We start from the raw sequence: 15289 nt of genomic DNA on the forward strand, positions 1-15289 counted from the left end.
TTTTACTCAAATGAGGAGCTCATAGCTGAAACTGAGGCGTATTTTGGAGACCTTCCGATCGAGTACTTTTCGGACGGTATCAAAAAATTAAAAAATCGTTGGGCTCGCTGTATCGACCTAAAAGGAGAGTATGTTGAAAAATAAAACCGACTTTGGCCAAAAAAACGTCACCGTGTTTCATTTTTCAGGGACTTATCAGACTGTCTAGTATATAACGCGCTTATTTATGGAATTAATGAAATTCAAGGAATTCGCGGAATTCACAGAATTCACGAACTTTACAGAATTCAATGGATTCACGGAATTTAGGGAATTGAAGGAATCCAAATCGTTCAACCAAATCAATGAATTCACGGTTTTCAAAGAATTGACTGAATTCAAAGAATTATCGGAACTCAAGGGATTCATGAAATTCATAGAATTAACGAAATTTATTAAATTCACTGAATTCATGGAATACACGCAATTCGTGCAGATTAGGGAATTTATGGATTTCAAGAAATTCAGAGAATTCATGGAATTTAAGTAATGTATGGAATTCATCGAATTCCATGTATTTCTTGAATTCTATGAATATCGTAAATTACTGGTATTACGCGAGTTCCTTGAATTCCATGATTTCCGCAAATTCTAGTGAACTTAGTGATCTAAGTGAATTCCTAAAATTAGGTAAATTCAGTGAATTGCTTGAATTCCATCAATTTCGTGAATTCCTTTCATTACACGAATTTCGTGAATTCCTGGAATCCCATTAATTTTGTAAATATCATGCATGCCATAAACTTCGCAGATTCCTTTAATTCAGTTATTATTAGTGATTTTCATAAATTCATTGAATTTCATTAATTATTTTAATTTCTTCAAATTTATAAACTTCGTCAGTTCCTTGAATTCCGTGACTTCTGCGAATTTCATGAAACTCGCGAATACCCGAAAAAATTACTTTTACGTCTCAGTTTTGAAACTCATAGGTACTACGACACAAATGTTCACAAATAATTTGCGGGTTATTATTACAAATTAAAAAGAGACTAAAGATATTTTCTTTTAACTTTATTTTTTAATTCCTAAACTCAAGTTATGCCAAGTGGGCCAGAATCCAATAAAAGTGGCCAAGATTAGATTTTTTGTCATGTTTGTATGAAAATTGGTACAAGAAAGTTTTTAGAATCTGTTGTCCCGAATTTAAGTTCAACATAAAAGAATTTTATGTCTCCGTGTTTCATTTTTCAGGGACTTATCAGACTGCCTAGTATAGCTAGAACGAACTAATTGCCCCAGGAAAAAACTGAAGGTATCGCTGAAGGCCTCTTATCCATATCTCTAGGTGATTTTTGAATCATTGAAAAAAAACTATTATTTAAGCAATGATATTGCTTATAATATTTATAATTTGTTTAAACAATCAGTGAACAACAATTACAACTAACTGACAACTAGTTATCTAATATGGAATATTTCAAAATAAAAATAAATTTTTTTAAATGCAAAAATTCCAATTTAAACATTGTTTTTACCCCCTCCACTCTGACTAGAAAAATCCATTGTAAATGATTTTTAAAATTGGGAACTATAGCTAGAACAAACTAATTGCCCCAGAAAAAAACTGAAGGTATCGCTGAAGGCCTCTCATCCATATCTCTAGGTGATTTTTTTTTATATCATTGTTCGAATAATAATTTTTTTCAATGATTCAATAATCACCTAGAGATATGGATGAGAGGCCTTCAACGATACCTTCAGTTTTTTTCTGGGACGATTAGTTCGTTCTAGCTATATTTCTGAATATAGAAATTTATTTGAAAAGGCTTTTTCGGCATTCAGTAAAAGTGGAGGGGATATCAACAATGTGTGATGGATAAAGTGTTAACTTTGTTTGTTTGTTTAAAGCTTAAAATAATTTGATTTGTATTTAGTTTGCGTTATCAGGTCTTACTTAACATTGTTGTACATTAAATCGTGAAAAACAAAAAAAAAATTATAAACATTCTATTTATTTAAATAATTTTTTTTTTTCGTTTATTCAAAAATCACCTAGGGGTATTTTATTGAAGTATGCAGTAATGTTCTTGAAAACATTTTTCAGCTTTTACGTTTGTGTATATTGCGTTCCCATTTGTTTATAACAATAAAATTGTTTAAAAATCGTTATTTTTGCATAATTCGAAAATCACCTAGAGGTATGGCTGAGCCGAATTCAGATATGTTTTTATTATTTTTATTGGACAATTAGTTTTGTTTAAATAAATTCCCCAATTTTCAAATCTATATGTATAGCTATATTCAATGTCGTATAATTGTTCCATATTACTTTGCACGTTAATGCTAATCTCTGTCTCACCTGTGACTCGTTTTCTCCTCTGGTCTCGAACCAAAATCCTATCTTCTATTCATAGAATATACTACACTGTTTATTTTCCAAACACATCCTCTTAGTTTTATTCACATTTCCTATTAGATTGTTCCCCTTTTTCCTTCCCTCCTATCTTCTCCGATGAGTTTTCCAGAAGAACAATTAATAGAAGTAAGCTTAATTATCACCTTGCCTGACCCCATTTCCTGTTCAGAATTTCTATCCTTTTTCACTTCTGTCTTCACCTTTATATTAGTCTACAGTAAAATTTCTCTTATTCTCTCTATTAAACCATCGTCTACTCCTCTCTCTTTCACTGCTGTCCTTAATTCATTCTTATTAACTGATTCAAATTCTGCTTTCAAATCCACAAACGTAACTAGTTTCCCTTTCTTCCTGTCTCTCATTCCTCCGGCCACCCTCCTGCTCTCAACACCATGTAGCAAATCTTTCATATCTCTTCTTTCACCTTATTTCTCAATATTTTAATGCTTCCTTTTCCAATCGATGCTCCCCTCTTGCCTTGTTTCTCTTCAGCGTTGCAATCGCCTCATTCAACTCCTTCCTAACAATTTGGTTTTCGCTTTTCTCATCCTCGACTCCGCTTTCCTTCCACCGCCCTTTAAACTACTTTCCACATCACTTAAAAGCCCCCTTGAAATACTTCGTCCACTCGCTAAACCCGATATCTTAATTTATGTCCTTCCTTTCTCATATTTCACTGTTTATAACTTCCCATTTCCTCCCTTCTTTAACCGCCTTCTCTACCTCTTCCATGTATTTTTCTTTCTCCTCCTGTTGTCTACCTCATTTAACGTTCTTTTGCTTTAATCTTTATCGTGGTGTATTTCCCTTTTTCCATTTAGCTTTTCCCCGACTCTCTTAATTTCTTCCTACTTTGATCTTTACATTCCATTTATTCAGCGCAGCGTGCTTACTCCTTCTTCCATAGTCGCTACTTCCTCGTTTTTCATTTTATCTTTAAATTTTTATAATTCATCTCCCCCCTATATTCATTTATGTAAAAATCGAGGTGGAAATTTTGCAAATTAATCGTTTTTAACAACTTTGTTTCAAGGTCCTGATATAAGAATTAAAACTTTAAATTTTGAATAAATTATGGAATAGTTTAGTTTTCAGATCTTCAAGTTTGAATTTATTTATTTTAAATATATTCAATTATCAAGCATATAATTATTGACGTTTTTAGAATAATTAAACTTTAAAGTTTCACAATTATTAAACTACTTGAATTTTGAACGTAAAAAATACCCGTGATTTTCTTGTTGGTTTAAATCAAATTTTTTATTTGAAAAATCTCTCTAATTACTTTAAAACTCACTTGAAACTACATAATATGATTTTTATTATAATAATTTTCATCTTTAAGATTTCTAAAATTATAATTTAAAATTTTATTTTTGAATGCGCATTTTGAAAACAGTTTGATTCTTGAGGCAATAAAGCTAATTTTTTTACTACAAATGCTTACATTCAAATACATTTTTAGTTTAAAATTTCTTAATATTCCAGGTTTACAATTGTTATTTGAATAATATTGAGGGTTTAAATCCAAATATTAAAACTAACAATTTTATAATTTCAGATTCAAATATTCTAAATTACTTTCTTTTCAATTTTTTAAGTACAAAATCGTGTGGTTTTTTAATTTAAAAAATCGTAGATTATAAAATTGAAATACTTGACAGTGTCACAATTTTGAGCGTAAATCGTCTGTAATTAAACCCTTTTGAATTAAATATTTGCAGAATAAATTCGAAACAAGTACAAATTTAGAAAATAAGTTGTGAAATTCAAGCCTTAATAATCAGAATATTATAGTACCATAAACAATGTTTAAATTTTGAAAACATGATCAATTATTGTAAAATGTATCATTCAAAAAAATTTTAATTTACTTAAAATAATTTATATTTTAGAGGGTTTCAGTGTGAAAAAGTTTTAACCTATCAAAATTCTTGTGAATGAAATTTTCCAGTCTCAAATGAAGTTCGAATTAGCTTAATTCTCAATGTTTATAGTAGAAATATTAGTTTCAAATATTTTCATTTAAAATTTCCTAATATTAAACGTATGTTTAAAATAATTTAATTTTAAATGTTCATAATAAAAAATATTCTATTCTTGACGGGGAAATAAAATTTATTTTGTGATTGCAGAGAAATTTGTTTCATGAATATTAAGATTAGATTTTAATTTTTTCTTTAATAACAATTTTATAAAATCGGAATCTTTGACTTTGAAATTTAAATTCTAAAGTTTAAAATTTAAAAATGTACAAGGTTGTAAGTATAAATAATACAATTTTATTTTATTCCAATTTTATATGATCTAATTTTAAAGATTCTAGTCTGAACTTGTTCAATTTCAAACATTTTAAAATTCTCCTATTTTCAAAATTATAATTCAATTGTCATCGCTATTCATTATCAATGATAACATTTCAACTCCTTTCTAATATAATATTCGGATAAAACTTCTATCCCCTGTATAAAATAGGCAGAGAAAGATTCTGCACCAACTACCTGTGTACTAATCCCCCACCACGTGGCTTCTCTTTACGCAGCCAGACTTCTGTTACCGATCCTGGTTAGCGGCTGCCGATCAGCTGTGTGGGGAAAGCAGCTTATCGGGGGAACAGTACACAGGTAGCCGGTGCGGAATTAAGCACCGCCCGGGCAAAGCGAGTATTTTCAAAGGTCCATAAATAATTACGACTGAAAATGTTTATTTAACATTTTTTAATCTTCGAATACTTTTGATTTTAAAAAATTTAATTTGAAAAGAAAGATGGGAAAATAACGAAATTTATTTTGCATTAGAATATGGCTACAGCAACAGCAGCAACAACTGCGAGCATTTTTGCAGACCTGCCAATCCAAGCAAGTGCACGTTCAAAGAGAAGTACCTCAGGTTCGTCGCCATTATCATACTCTGGTAATGCTGAATTAAATGAATTATCTCATCGTGTTTTACGATCCATTGAAGCTTCTTTAGTGGCTCAATATGATTCTGGAAATTGTCTTCGAAGAATCCTTTGTGAAGATAACAGACATTCTAAAAATGTCCATGGTGGCCAAAGAATCTGGGTTCCTGTTTGGAGGTAAGAATTAAAAATATTTATTTTGTTTACGTTCAAAAAGTTAAATTTTTAAGTCAAAAAGATGATTTTTTTATGAAAGTTAAATTTTCCACCGAAAATTTCATTTTCAATCTACAAAGATGAAGTTACAACTAATTAGTTAAAATTTAAACGAAACGGTTGCACGTTTAACTAAAAGCGATAGGTTTTAAGCAAACAGTTGAATAGTTAAATTTTGAGTTTAAAAAATCGTTTTTTAACGAAAAAGGATTTCAAAGCTAAAAGCTCGAATGTTCAAAAAAGTAATTGACTTCTAAGCCGGAAATGACTATTTGAAAGGATAATTATTTTCAATCAAGAAAGGTACATTTTTAACCAAATATTTAAATTGTCAACTCAAAAAAAAATAAGTTTTCAGATAAAAATGGAATCATTTAGTTTGAAAAATGAATTTTGAGCAATGGAACTTATTTTTCACCAGCTAAATTTAGAAGAAAGGCAAATTTTGATCGAAATAGTTGAATCCTCAACCAAGAAGATAATTTTCCAACAAACTAGGTAAATGTTCTAAAAGGGCAAACTTTCATGAAAATATCTTAATTCTCTATCAAATAGTTGAATTTTGAACTTATAAAAATTAAATTTTTAACCAAAAAGATATAAGTTAAAGTTTCAGATAAAAAAAATTAATTTATAACAACAAAAAAATTATTTTTAACAGAATAGTTCTACTTTCAACCAACTAGTTAAATTTTGAACCACATTAATGGAACTAAACGATTCATTTTCAAGAGAACACTTGATTTCTCTTCCCGTAAATATTAATATCCTATAGAAAAGATAATTTTCTACAAAATATTTCAATTTTAAAATAAAAAGTTTACTTTTTGAAAAAATAATGATATTTTTAAAACAGGTTAATTTGCTGGAAAACAGTTTTATTATAACTAAAAGGATAATTTTTTAACTAAAATAATAAGTCTTCGCGAAAAATTTAACGAAAGAGTGTAACATTCAAAAAAATAGTTGATTTAGCAATAAAAATAACGATTTTTTAACCAGGAAGATTAACCAGAAAATACTAATTTTCAACAACATTGTGGAATTTCGAAGCTAAAAGGACGAAATTTCTACAAAACATTTCAATTTTAAACCGAAAAATGTGTTTTTTTAACCACAAATTTAATTTTCTACTAAATAGTTTGATTTTTAAAACAATACTTGCCTTTTAAGGCAATAGTTCGATTTTATACCGAATAAGTTGAATTTCGAATCACCAAAATAATTTTGCAGCAAAATCGGTATTTTTAACTAAATTGTTGAATTTTTAAGCCCAAAGGACGGACTTTCTACAAAAAAGTTGCATTTTAAACACGAAAAATATGAATTTTGAACAATAAATTAATTTACCACCAAATAGTTTGATTTTCAACTAAAATTATTAATCTTTAGCAACAAAATTAATTTTTTATAAAGTAGTTCAACTTGAAACCAAGTAGGGAAAACCTCCTTACAGTGGAAAGTCGTTAATTAAGAACAGAAATAAAAGAAAAATAATTAATTGACATTTATATAATAATTGGTATTTTAACTCCCGAAAGATTTTAATCTAAAATCAAAAACAGTTCAATCTAATATACAAACGAAAATGGAATAGCTAAATTTTGAATTAAAGTCATAAATTTTTAACCAAAATTGCATTCTATTAATTCAGTTCACACAAGAAAAAGAAAAAGTTTCTTTTAAACTGGAGAAAAATAAGAATTTTTTAAGAAAGGCGGAATAGAGTGGAATAGGGAAAAGAGAGCGAAGTCTGAAACTGTATTAAAAATTATTATTAGGAAACTTTTACCATCTAAAATTCTTATTTTTTTGGCGCGACTCTCTCCACCTCTCAAATTGGTGACACCGTTTATAGGCGGTCTCCCTTAAATTTTTTTATTTCTAGTTTTATGTAATAAATTGGAAACCTTTCTTTACAGTTTAGGGATGAGCTGGGTCTCTGGCAGGATTCTGAATAAGTCACCATGGTCGGCAATGTTGAATTCTATAAAAGCTTCAATCCTCGGATTGGGTAATGCCGACTGTGCCACACTTTATCCTGAGTGTAATCTCGAAAGAGCAAGAATTAAAAGACGTCGAAGAAGAAGGAAGTGATTTATATGTGGAAAAAGAAATTGCAAAAATTCAGATGATAATAAATTTTTAGTTACAAAAGTTTCAAAACTATTAAGCCCAGAAACCCAAACCTGCTCTATATACCCTCCTGAAAAAGTTTCATAGGATTTTATTTACAAAATATATACATTTCTCAAACCATTTTCTGCATCGGCAGTTTCAATAATTTCCTTTATATTTCATCAAAAAAATTCTAAATAGTGTTATCAATTTCTATCACAGCGAAATAGGCTAGTGTCTCAGTGATGCCTATACATTTCTAAATTTCTATACTTTTTTTTATAAAAATGCAATCCAATCCTATGAAATAAACTAACCCAAACTCCCATGCGTTTTAATATGCTTGTTTATTGCAGATTACATTATATATGATTTCCACATTCCAATCCAATTTAATACGCTTTTTTTACATACTCTCAGAAATTTACTCTAAACAATAAAGGATTACTTTTACGGTTAAAGCGCCATCGTCTGAGAATTAAGTTTGAAAACAGATCCTTTAATGGTTAAAGTGCGAGTCATTTAACCAAGAATCGTTTCAACGATAAGCGACTAAGTGACTCTGATTTAGTCGACATCATTTCAGCGTTAAACTGGATCGTTTAAGAGTGAAACGAATCTGCTTTTAAAGTATTCTACTTTAACGTTTAAAGGACCGAATTTATCGTTTAGACCTTAGAGGGAATTTCTGAGAGTGTAGAAATAAAATAAAATTTGTGAACTTTTTCGGGAAATCTTATACTTTTCCATCAACATTTTCTCAATTAAACTATCAAATCTTAACAGTAAAATAATTTTAAAAAATCCTTTGTTCCAAAATATAGGAATTTTCTATTTTACTCTTTTTGTCGACAAATCTTTCACTTTTTCTATTGACTTTTTTTCTTTGAAGCTCTATCGAATCTTATCCGTTCAAGTTCGTTAGCCAGCCATTTCGGATAAAAATTTTAAAAGTGGGCAGTTTTGAATAATTTTGATACAATTTCTTTGAATTCAAAAATTCTCTGTGCGGTTATTCATAGCATTCAAAAATTCAAACAGTTTATCCTCATGACTTTTTTGATAAAATCAAAAATTACCAGAGTTTTAGGATTTACAAAATTCCTAAAAGCACTAGAAAATGAAAATTTTAAGCCAAATTACGCACGATATGAAGAAAAGTCAAGAAACTAAAAATGTTGATTTTCAAATGCCCTAAAAGATTATCATAACGACTTTTTGAATTTTGTTGAAAAATCAAAAATTCAAATTTTGACGGAATATACAAAATAATGAAAAATCCAAAAATTACATTTTTCGACCTCTGGTACTCTTTGTTTCGTAAACTAAAGGTCAAGTTTGTTAGCCAGCCATTTATCTTATAAAATTCAAAAAGTGAGCTCATTTTGAACATTTCTGAGCCTACTTTTTTCAAAATTCAAAAATTATCTGTACGGATGTTTATAGTATAAAAAAGTGGAAAAATTTAGCATGATGACTTTTGTCATAAAACCGAAAATTTCCAAATTGAAAACATTTAAAAAATTGCAAATGAACACACGAAAATAAACCTTTTAAGCCAAATAACGGACGATATGAAAAAATGCAAGACAAGAAAAAGTTTAATTTCTAAATTCCCTACAAGATCATTACAACAACTTTTTGAATTTTCTTGAAAAATCAATAATACTAATTTTGGCAGCATACAAGTTGTAAAAAACATTGGGAATGTGCAAATTCAGTTTATGGAAAAATGACCAAAGTTGCAATAAAATGTTCAACAACAATTTTTTTTAAACAGGACAATGAATCATCGTCTGTTTTAATATCAATGAAAGTTATGAATTATAATAATATACATTTATGGAAATGATATAACATTTCAGTGATAAACTCGAGTGCGAAGCACGAGATACGTGATAAGAATGTGTTCCTTAAAGCCAAAGGAGCTTTAACAAAAGAGAATTCACAACCACCAAATTACTGTTGTCGATGATTCTACCTTTAGTTTCAAAAAGTCTATAGACAAAGATCAAACGCGAGATAAATACATTATTGAGCGCGAAGCGCCAGATAAATATATTATCAAGTGCGAAGCGCAAGAACCAACAGTCGCGCGCCTAAACTTGCGAGCCGCGCGCGCACATTTGATAGAGGTTCAATAAGAATCTTTTAATAGAAAAGTATAAGGTTTCTCAAAAGGTAGAATTTGATAGAAATTTCAAAAATTGTGGAACATAGGATACGCTACAAATCTTCTGGAATTATATTTTTTAGAGGTTCAATGATAATCTGTTGACAGAAAAATAAAAAAAAATAAACATTACTCAATGGGTAAAATTTAAATAAATTTCTGAAATTGTAGAAAGTAGGACTTCGTGCTAATTCTCCGTGGATAAAATCTGATGGAGGCAGAATGAGAATCGGTTGCTAGAAAAGCATGAAACTTCTCAAAGGATAGAATTTGATAGAAATTTCCAAAATTGTGGTACATGAAATATGATACAAATTATTATTTAATAATATTTCATAGAGTTTTAATGAGTATAATATATATCTACTTTACATATTAGCTTCAAGCGCGCTGGTTTGTTTTCTAGTTGAAATAAAAAGAAATTCTCATCACTAAATTTATTTTGAAAAAAGCTATCTGTTTGCTAAATATTCTTCGACAGTAGCAGCTCGACCAGTCATCAAATTCGGTGGTTCTCGAGGAATTGGTAACAGAGTTGCGTATAAAGATCCAGATGGGTTAGCATGAAACACATGTCTTTTTTGTAATTCTTGCAAACTACGACAATTTTTTGAGAGGGGTTTGTATTTTTGGTCGTATAGAGTACGAAATTCTGCAACCTAAAAAACATGTTTTCAGTTTCATGTATGTACCAAAATTAATCTTGATTTTTTGTAAATAAATTAAATCTTTAAATATGGACTATAACTTAAACAAGTGTATAAAGGGTCAGTGTAGTAAATGAGAAGGAGGGACCCACATATCAAGACATTGGTTAATAAAGATGAGAATTTACTTGTTGCGGAGATATTCCAATTGGTTCTCTACTAATAAGCCATAAAACAGTATGAGTTCGATTCAAGAGAGGAACAGAGCCCCAATACACAAAATAATCTCTCGTAAATGGTCTCAGAATTTTTGTTATGAGCCATGGATTCAGGCGAATCGAAGAATTCGGATTTTTAATAAATGGAATATTTCCTACGATGTCGTCTAATTCAGGATTTGGGTCCGTTTGCAACTGAAATGAAAGATTTATGGAATCTTAATTCTTCAAAAGACAGTTAAATTTTCAATTTAAGAGAACTAATTTTTTAAAAGACAGTTGAATTTCTAATCCAATAGTAGAATTTTTCTATCCAAGAATACGAATGTTTATCAAAATAAGTGGCTTTTGAATTCATAACGAAGAGGTTCCACTTTACGCTAAGTAGTCGAATTTTGAATTGAAAATAATTAATTCTTAGAGAAAAATATAATAGTGGACATCTTAGTCAAAAACAAATTTTTAATTTAAATTATTAACAATCGACTTCAACAAAAAGTGAACTCTTAGGGAAAAATGTAATAGTTAAAAAAATTTTTAATATTCAAATAAAACAAAAAAACTTTGGAGTCAACATAGAAAAAAATTAAAGCAAATTGTTGAATTTTCAAACGAAAAGGATGAATTCTCTAGAAACAAATTAAATTTTTGATTTCAAAATATGATTTTTCAATTAAAAAGATCAATGGAAAATATAATCGTTAATATTTAAAAAAATAGAAAATTAGAAATAAAAAATACTTGAATTAAACAAAAAGAAGAATATTTAACAAAATCGTTAGATTTTCATCCAGGAAAGATTTTTACTGAACAGAGAAAAATAATTTCAACCAGATTGTTGAATTCTTAGACCACAAAAGACGAATGTTAAAAAAACCGTTATGACACGAGAATATCATTCTGAATAAAAAAAGGTCATTTTCAAACGGCAAGTATTTGAATTTTAAACTGAAAACTATTAATTTTCAATCGACAATGACATTATTTAATGTTTATTTTTTTAAAATTGATAGATTGATAGATCTTCCATAATGAAATCATTTTTCAGAAAGTGCTTCAAAAATGCAGTTTAATTTTTAATTATGGAGATTCATCATCTACCAAAAAAGATTGTAAAATTTACTGTTAAAAAAATTAATTTTAAACTAGAAAAAGAAATTTATTTTTAGCGAAATAGTTCAATTTTCAATCAAATTGCAGACTTTTTAATCAATAGAGATGATTTTTTAACTAAAAATTTAATAGTAGATTTTTAATGCAATTTTTGAATAAATTTAATTTGAGTATTTTTAACGTTAAAACTTTTTTCTAATTACCTTAAAAGCATAAACTAAAACTGCGACACCATCAGTTTCACTTACAGCTAATTCTTGCGAGCGATATTCACTTTTAAAATGAACTGCGTGCAATTCCATTGGTGAACTAAAATATTAGCATGTTAATAAATAATACAAAAATACAGAAACATTATTTGGAAATCCGACAAAATACATAAAAACGATTTATTTTAAAATCAATCATAAACATTAAAAATGTTAAATAAAAATACTTTACTCAACATCTGAATCAAACAATCCCTAGAATTTATGTAACTGTCAATCAGTTTCAAATATCTCATGAAAACAAAATCAAGAAAGCTTTAATTTAAATCTATAATAAATAATAAAACAAATTATCCTTTTGTTATTTTTATCCCTAAATCCAATAAAAGATTAAAACTGTTTTTACAGTATTATAATTCAAAACTTTCTATAAACAAGAGCAGCTCCCCTAATATCTTATAAAGAAAACTGCAATTATATTTAAATTATTTAGATATTTTACATTAATCATTATGCAAATAATCTTGAATATTCCTGAAAACACAAATTTTAAATAAATTTGGTTTTTTGAACATTAGCTGGGAAAAAGTAAGAACATTTTTCCTAAAAAAATTACTAAGGTGATAGGTGTGATCACTATGACAATTTAAAACATTTATTTTGTAAATTGGGCCAAATATTTTAAATACAAATTCTGCATAGATCCTTTAACACTTTGATTTCAGGATCACTTTTGATGAAGCTGTGTTCCCTATTTTGTTCAAGTTTAGGCTAAATGAGTGAAAATATTCAAAAGCCTAACATTTAAATTTTTATCTTACGTGATTAAGAATAGTTAATGAAAAATAAGTTTTAATCTGTTATTCGATTTAAAGATGAAAAGAACAAAAGGATCATTTTTTTATTGTTTATTATAGATTTAAATTAAAGGTTTCTTGACTTTGTTTTCATCAGATATTTCAAACTGTTTGAGTTATGGAAATATTGTAAATTCTAAAAATTGATCTCTGTTGCTGAGATTTTTTTTACTATAAGTTCTCAGTTTTATTATGTACTGATTTTATCACATATTTTGTTTTAAGTTTATAACGTAAAGTAGCTTTGCAAGATTTTCACTTTTTAGACCAAATTTAAGCAATTTTAAAGATATTTAGAATTTTGTCAAAAGAAAGAAATTTTTTTTTAATCCCTGCTATAATTTCAAATGTAAAAATGATTTAAAACTTAAAAATATATTTTTTTAATTTTGATTTTTGAAGAAATCGAAAAACAGTTTTTTTAAGAATTTTAAAAGATTTTAAGTGAAAAACTATTTTTTAAGATATCTAGAAATATTTCAAATGACTTTTTTCTAACAATTGATTTAGAAACGTGAAAAAATTAAAAGAAATTTATTATACGAAAATGATTGTGAGCTTATAATGAATTTCCTATAATGGTTTTTAAAAAGGTGGAAAACTGATAAGCTCAGAATGTTTACAAAGAGAAATATATAATGCGTTCCATTAAATCTCAATCCTAAAAATTATTATTTAAAAAAATATTTTTTTAATAATGAGTGGTTCTAACCTTGCTCCGTCAAATCGATGTTCACTTCCTTCCATATCGTTGATTCCCCAATGAAAGTGAATTTGGGAAAATACAAATTTACTCAAAAATGGGCCGTCGGTCAAGTAAGCTCTTTCCTGTTGCCATTTGGCGCTCAAAATAACTTGACGGTTTAAAAAATAATATAAATGAATAAAATGATGAAAATGAAAGTGTTATCGAATAGAGTTCACGCGAAGGGAAAACAACTCTATCAATCCACTGGACCACCCGATTATATAAACAGGTAATCCGGTGTAATCCGAATAACTCAGTGTGAATATGGAGTAATCCAGTTCTAATTTAAGGTAATTAAGACTAATTTACTTGTAATCCAGAAATTCAAAGGAATTCAGGTAATTTCAGTACTCTATATGTGAGCCAGTTTAATCCACTTGTGATCCAGACAATTTAAACTAATTTAAGTATTCTACTTTTTTCTTTGGGATGAGATTGAAATATTACATCAAGAGAGTAACACAATAAAAATAGCCTTTGCTGAAATTGTTTTTATTAAAAAACAACCAGAAAGTTGAATTAACAAAATTACTGATTTAGACTACCTTAACGAATCATACAATTCTCTCCTTGAATTCTTTCATTAAGAATAATTATATATATGTTTTATCCTTTTTTTTTGTTCTTTCACAATACTATTAGCAACAATACCCAAAAATCCAAAAATTAAAAAATGATAATTCTGAAATAGAATTTATCTTGCTAGTTCTTACATTCTTAATACTTCCATCCCTCTATTTATATTCTTTTATAATTGGCGCCTTTTCTTCCGATTTATGGTATAATGGGTCAGTTTCATTAATGACAGACACTTTTGGATTCATCTTTATGGGAGCAGGATACTTTTCCATGCTGCTCTCATAAAAAATATAAACAGTTATTTTTAACTTTTTAACATAATTTATTACTATTTTAAACTAGTCTCAGTGACATTTTACATTTAATGAACAATTTTACTTCAAAATAATCACTCAGGAAGTCAAAATATGGTAAATAAAATGATTTACGATATAACCTAACCTTACTGAAAATTTCTTTTTTTTTAATAATTAACAATTTCACTATTTTAACTTCACAGAAGATTAATTTTAATTAGGAAATTTCCTGTTCACATCCACATTTTAACAATAACTGATTAAATTACAACTATTTTTGACTGACTCCAAAAAAATGATGTCTTTACGAAATTAATCCGTAATACTTTCTATTGTTTATTTAATAACATTATTATCATATTTTAATTTTTTACATATTCGATATTTACTATTCTAGACTATAAATATTTTATCGGTTCTCCCCTGATGGTGGAAATGGTGAATTTCCGAACCGTTGGAATTTCTTCTTTTACTTTTTGAAACTTAAATAAAACTTGTCCAATAGCGTTGCTGACAACTAAGTTGTTTTGTTTCATCTTCCTACATTGGTTTCTCAGACGTTAAATATTTACTTATATTTAAGTATTCTAATGAATTAACTTGTAATCCAGATTTTGGTTGAAAATTAATTCTTCACGGAACGTTGGACAAAATGCCTAGCTTTGTACACGATTGGAACCCAAATTATCTCTGTTTTTATCAAAATTAATTTTTACGAGGATAGTTCAATAAGTCCTTAGAATGAAGTATAAAAACAATTTTTTTGGGGTAAATTTTTTTTTATTTTTCAACATAATCTCCTTGGAGCTCTATAC

General features: G+C 28.0%; 2 protein-coding genes across 2 annotated transcripts in view; one reads left to right on the forward strand and one right to left on the reverse strand.

The window, feature by feature from the left end:
• Positions 1–7613, forward strand: part of LOC117170861 — a 25825-nt gene extending 18212 nt beyond the window's left edge. The window contains exons 6-7 of the mRNA XM_033357903.1: positions 5197–5477; positions 7439–7613. Of these exons, the coding sequence (XP_033213794.1) occupies positions 5197–5477; positions 7439–7613 (456 nt within the window). The remainder of the gene's footprint in view (positions 1–5196; positions 5478–7438) is intronic.
• Positions 7614–10203: 2590 nt separating this feature from the next.
• The window catches only part of LOC117171772 (carbonic anhydrase 2-like), a 7933-nt gene continuing 2847 nt past the window's right edge, over positions 10204–15289 (reverse strand). The window contains exons 3-6 of the mRNA XM_033359380.1: positions 13564–13705; positions 11989–12094; positions 10643–10867; positions 10204–10466 (exon numbers count right to left, since the gene is read on the reverse strand). Of these exons, the coding sequence (XP_033215271.1) occupies positions 10260–10466; positions 10643–10867; positions 11989–12094; positions 13564–13705 (680 nt within the window). The 3' untranslated portion in view covers positions 10204–10259. The remainder of the gene's footprint in view (positions 10467–10642; positions 10868–11988; positions 12095–13563; positions 13706–15289) is intronic.

Source organism: Belonocnema kinseyi, chromosome 4, assembly GCF_010883055.1.
Source record: "Belonocnema kinseyi isolate 2016_QV_RU_SX_M_011 chromosome 4, B_treatae_v1, whole genome shotgun sequence".
Classification (NCBI taxonomy): Eukaryota; Metazoa; Arthropoda; class Insecta; order Hymenoptera; family Cynipidae; genus Belonocnema; species Belonocnema kinseyi.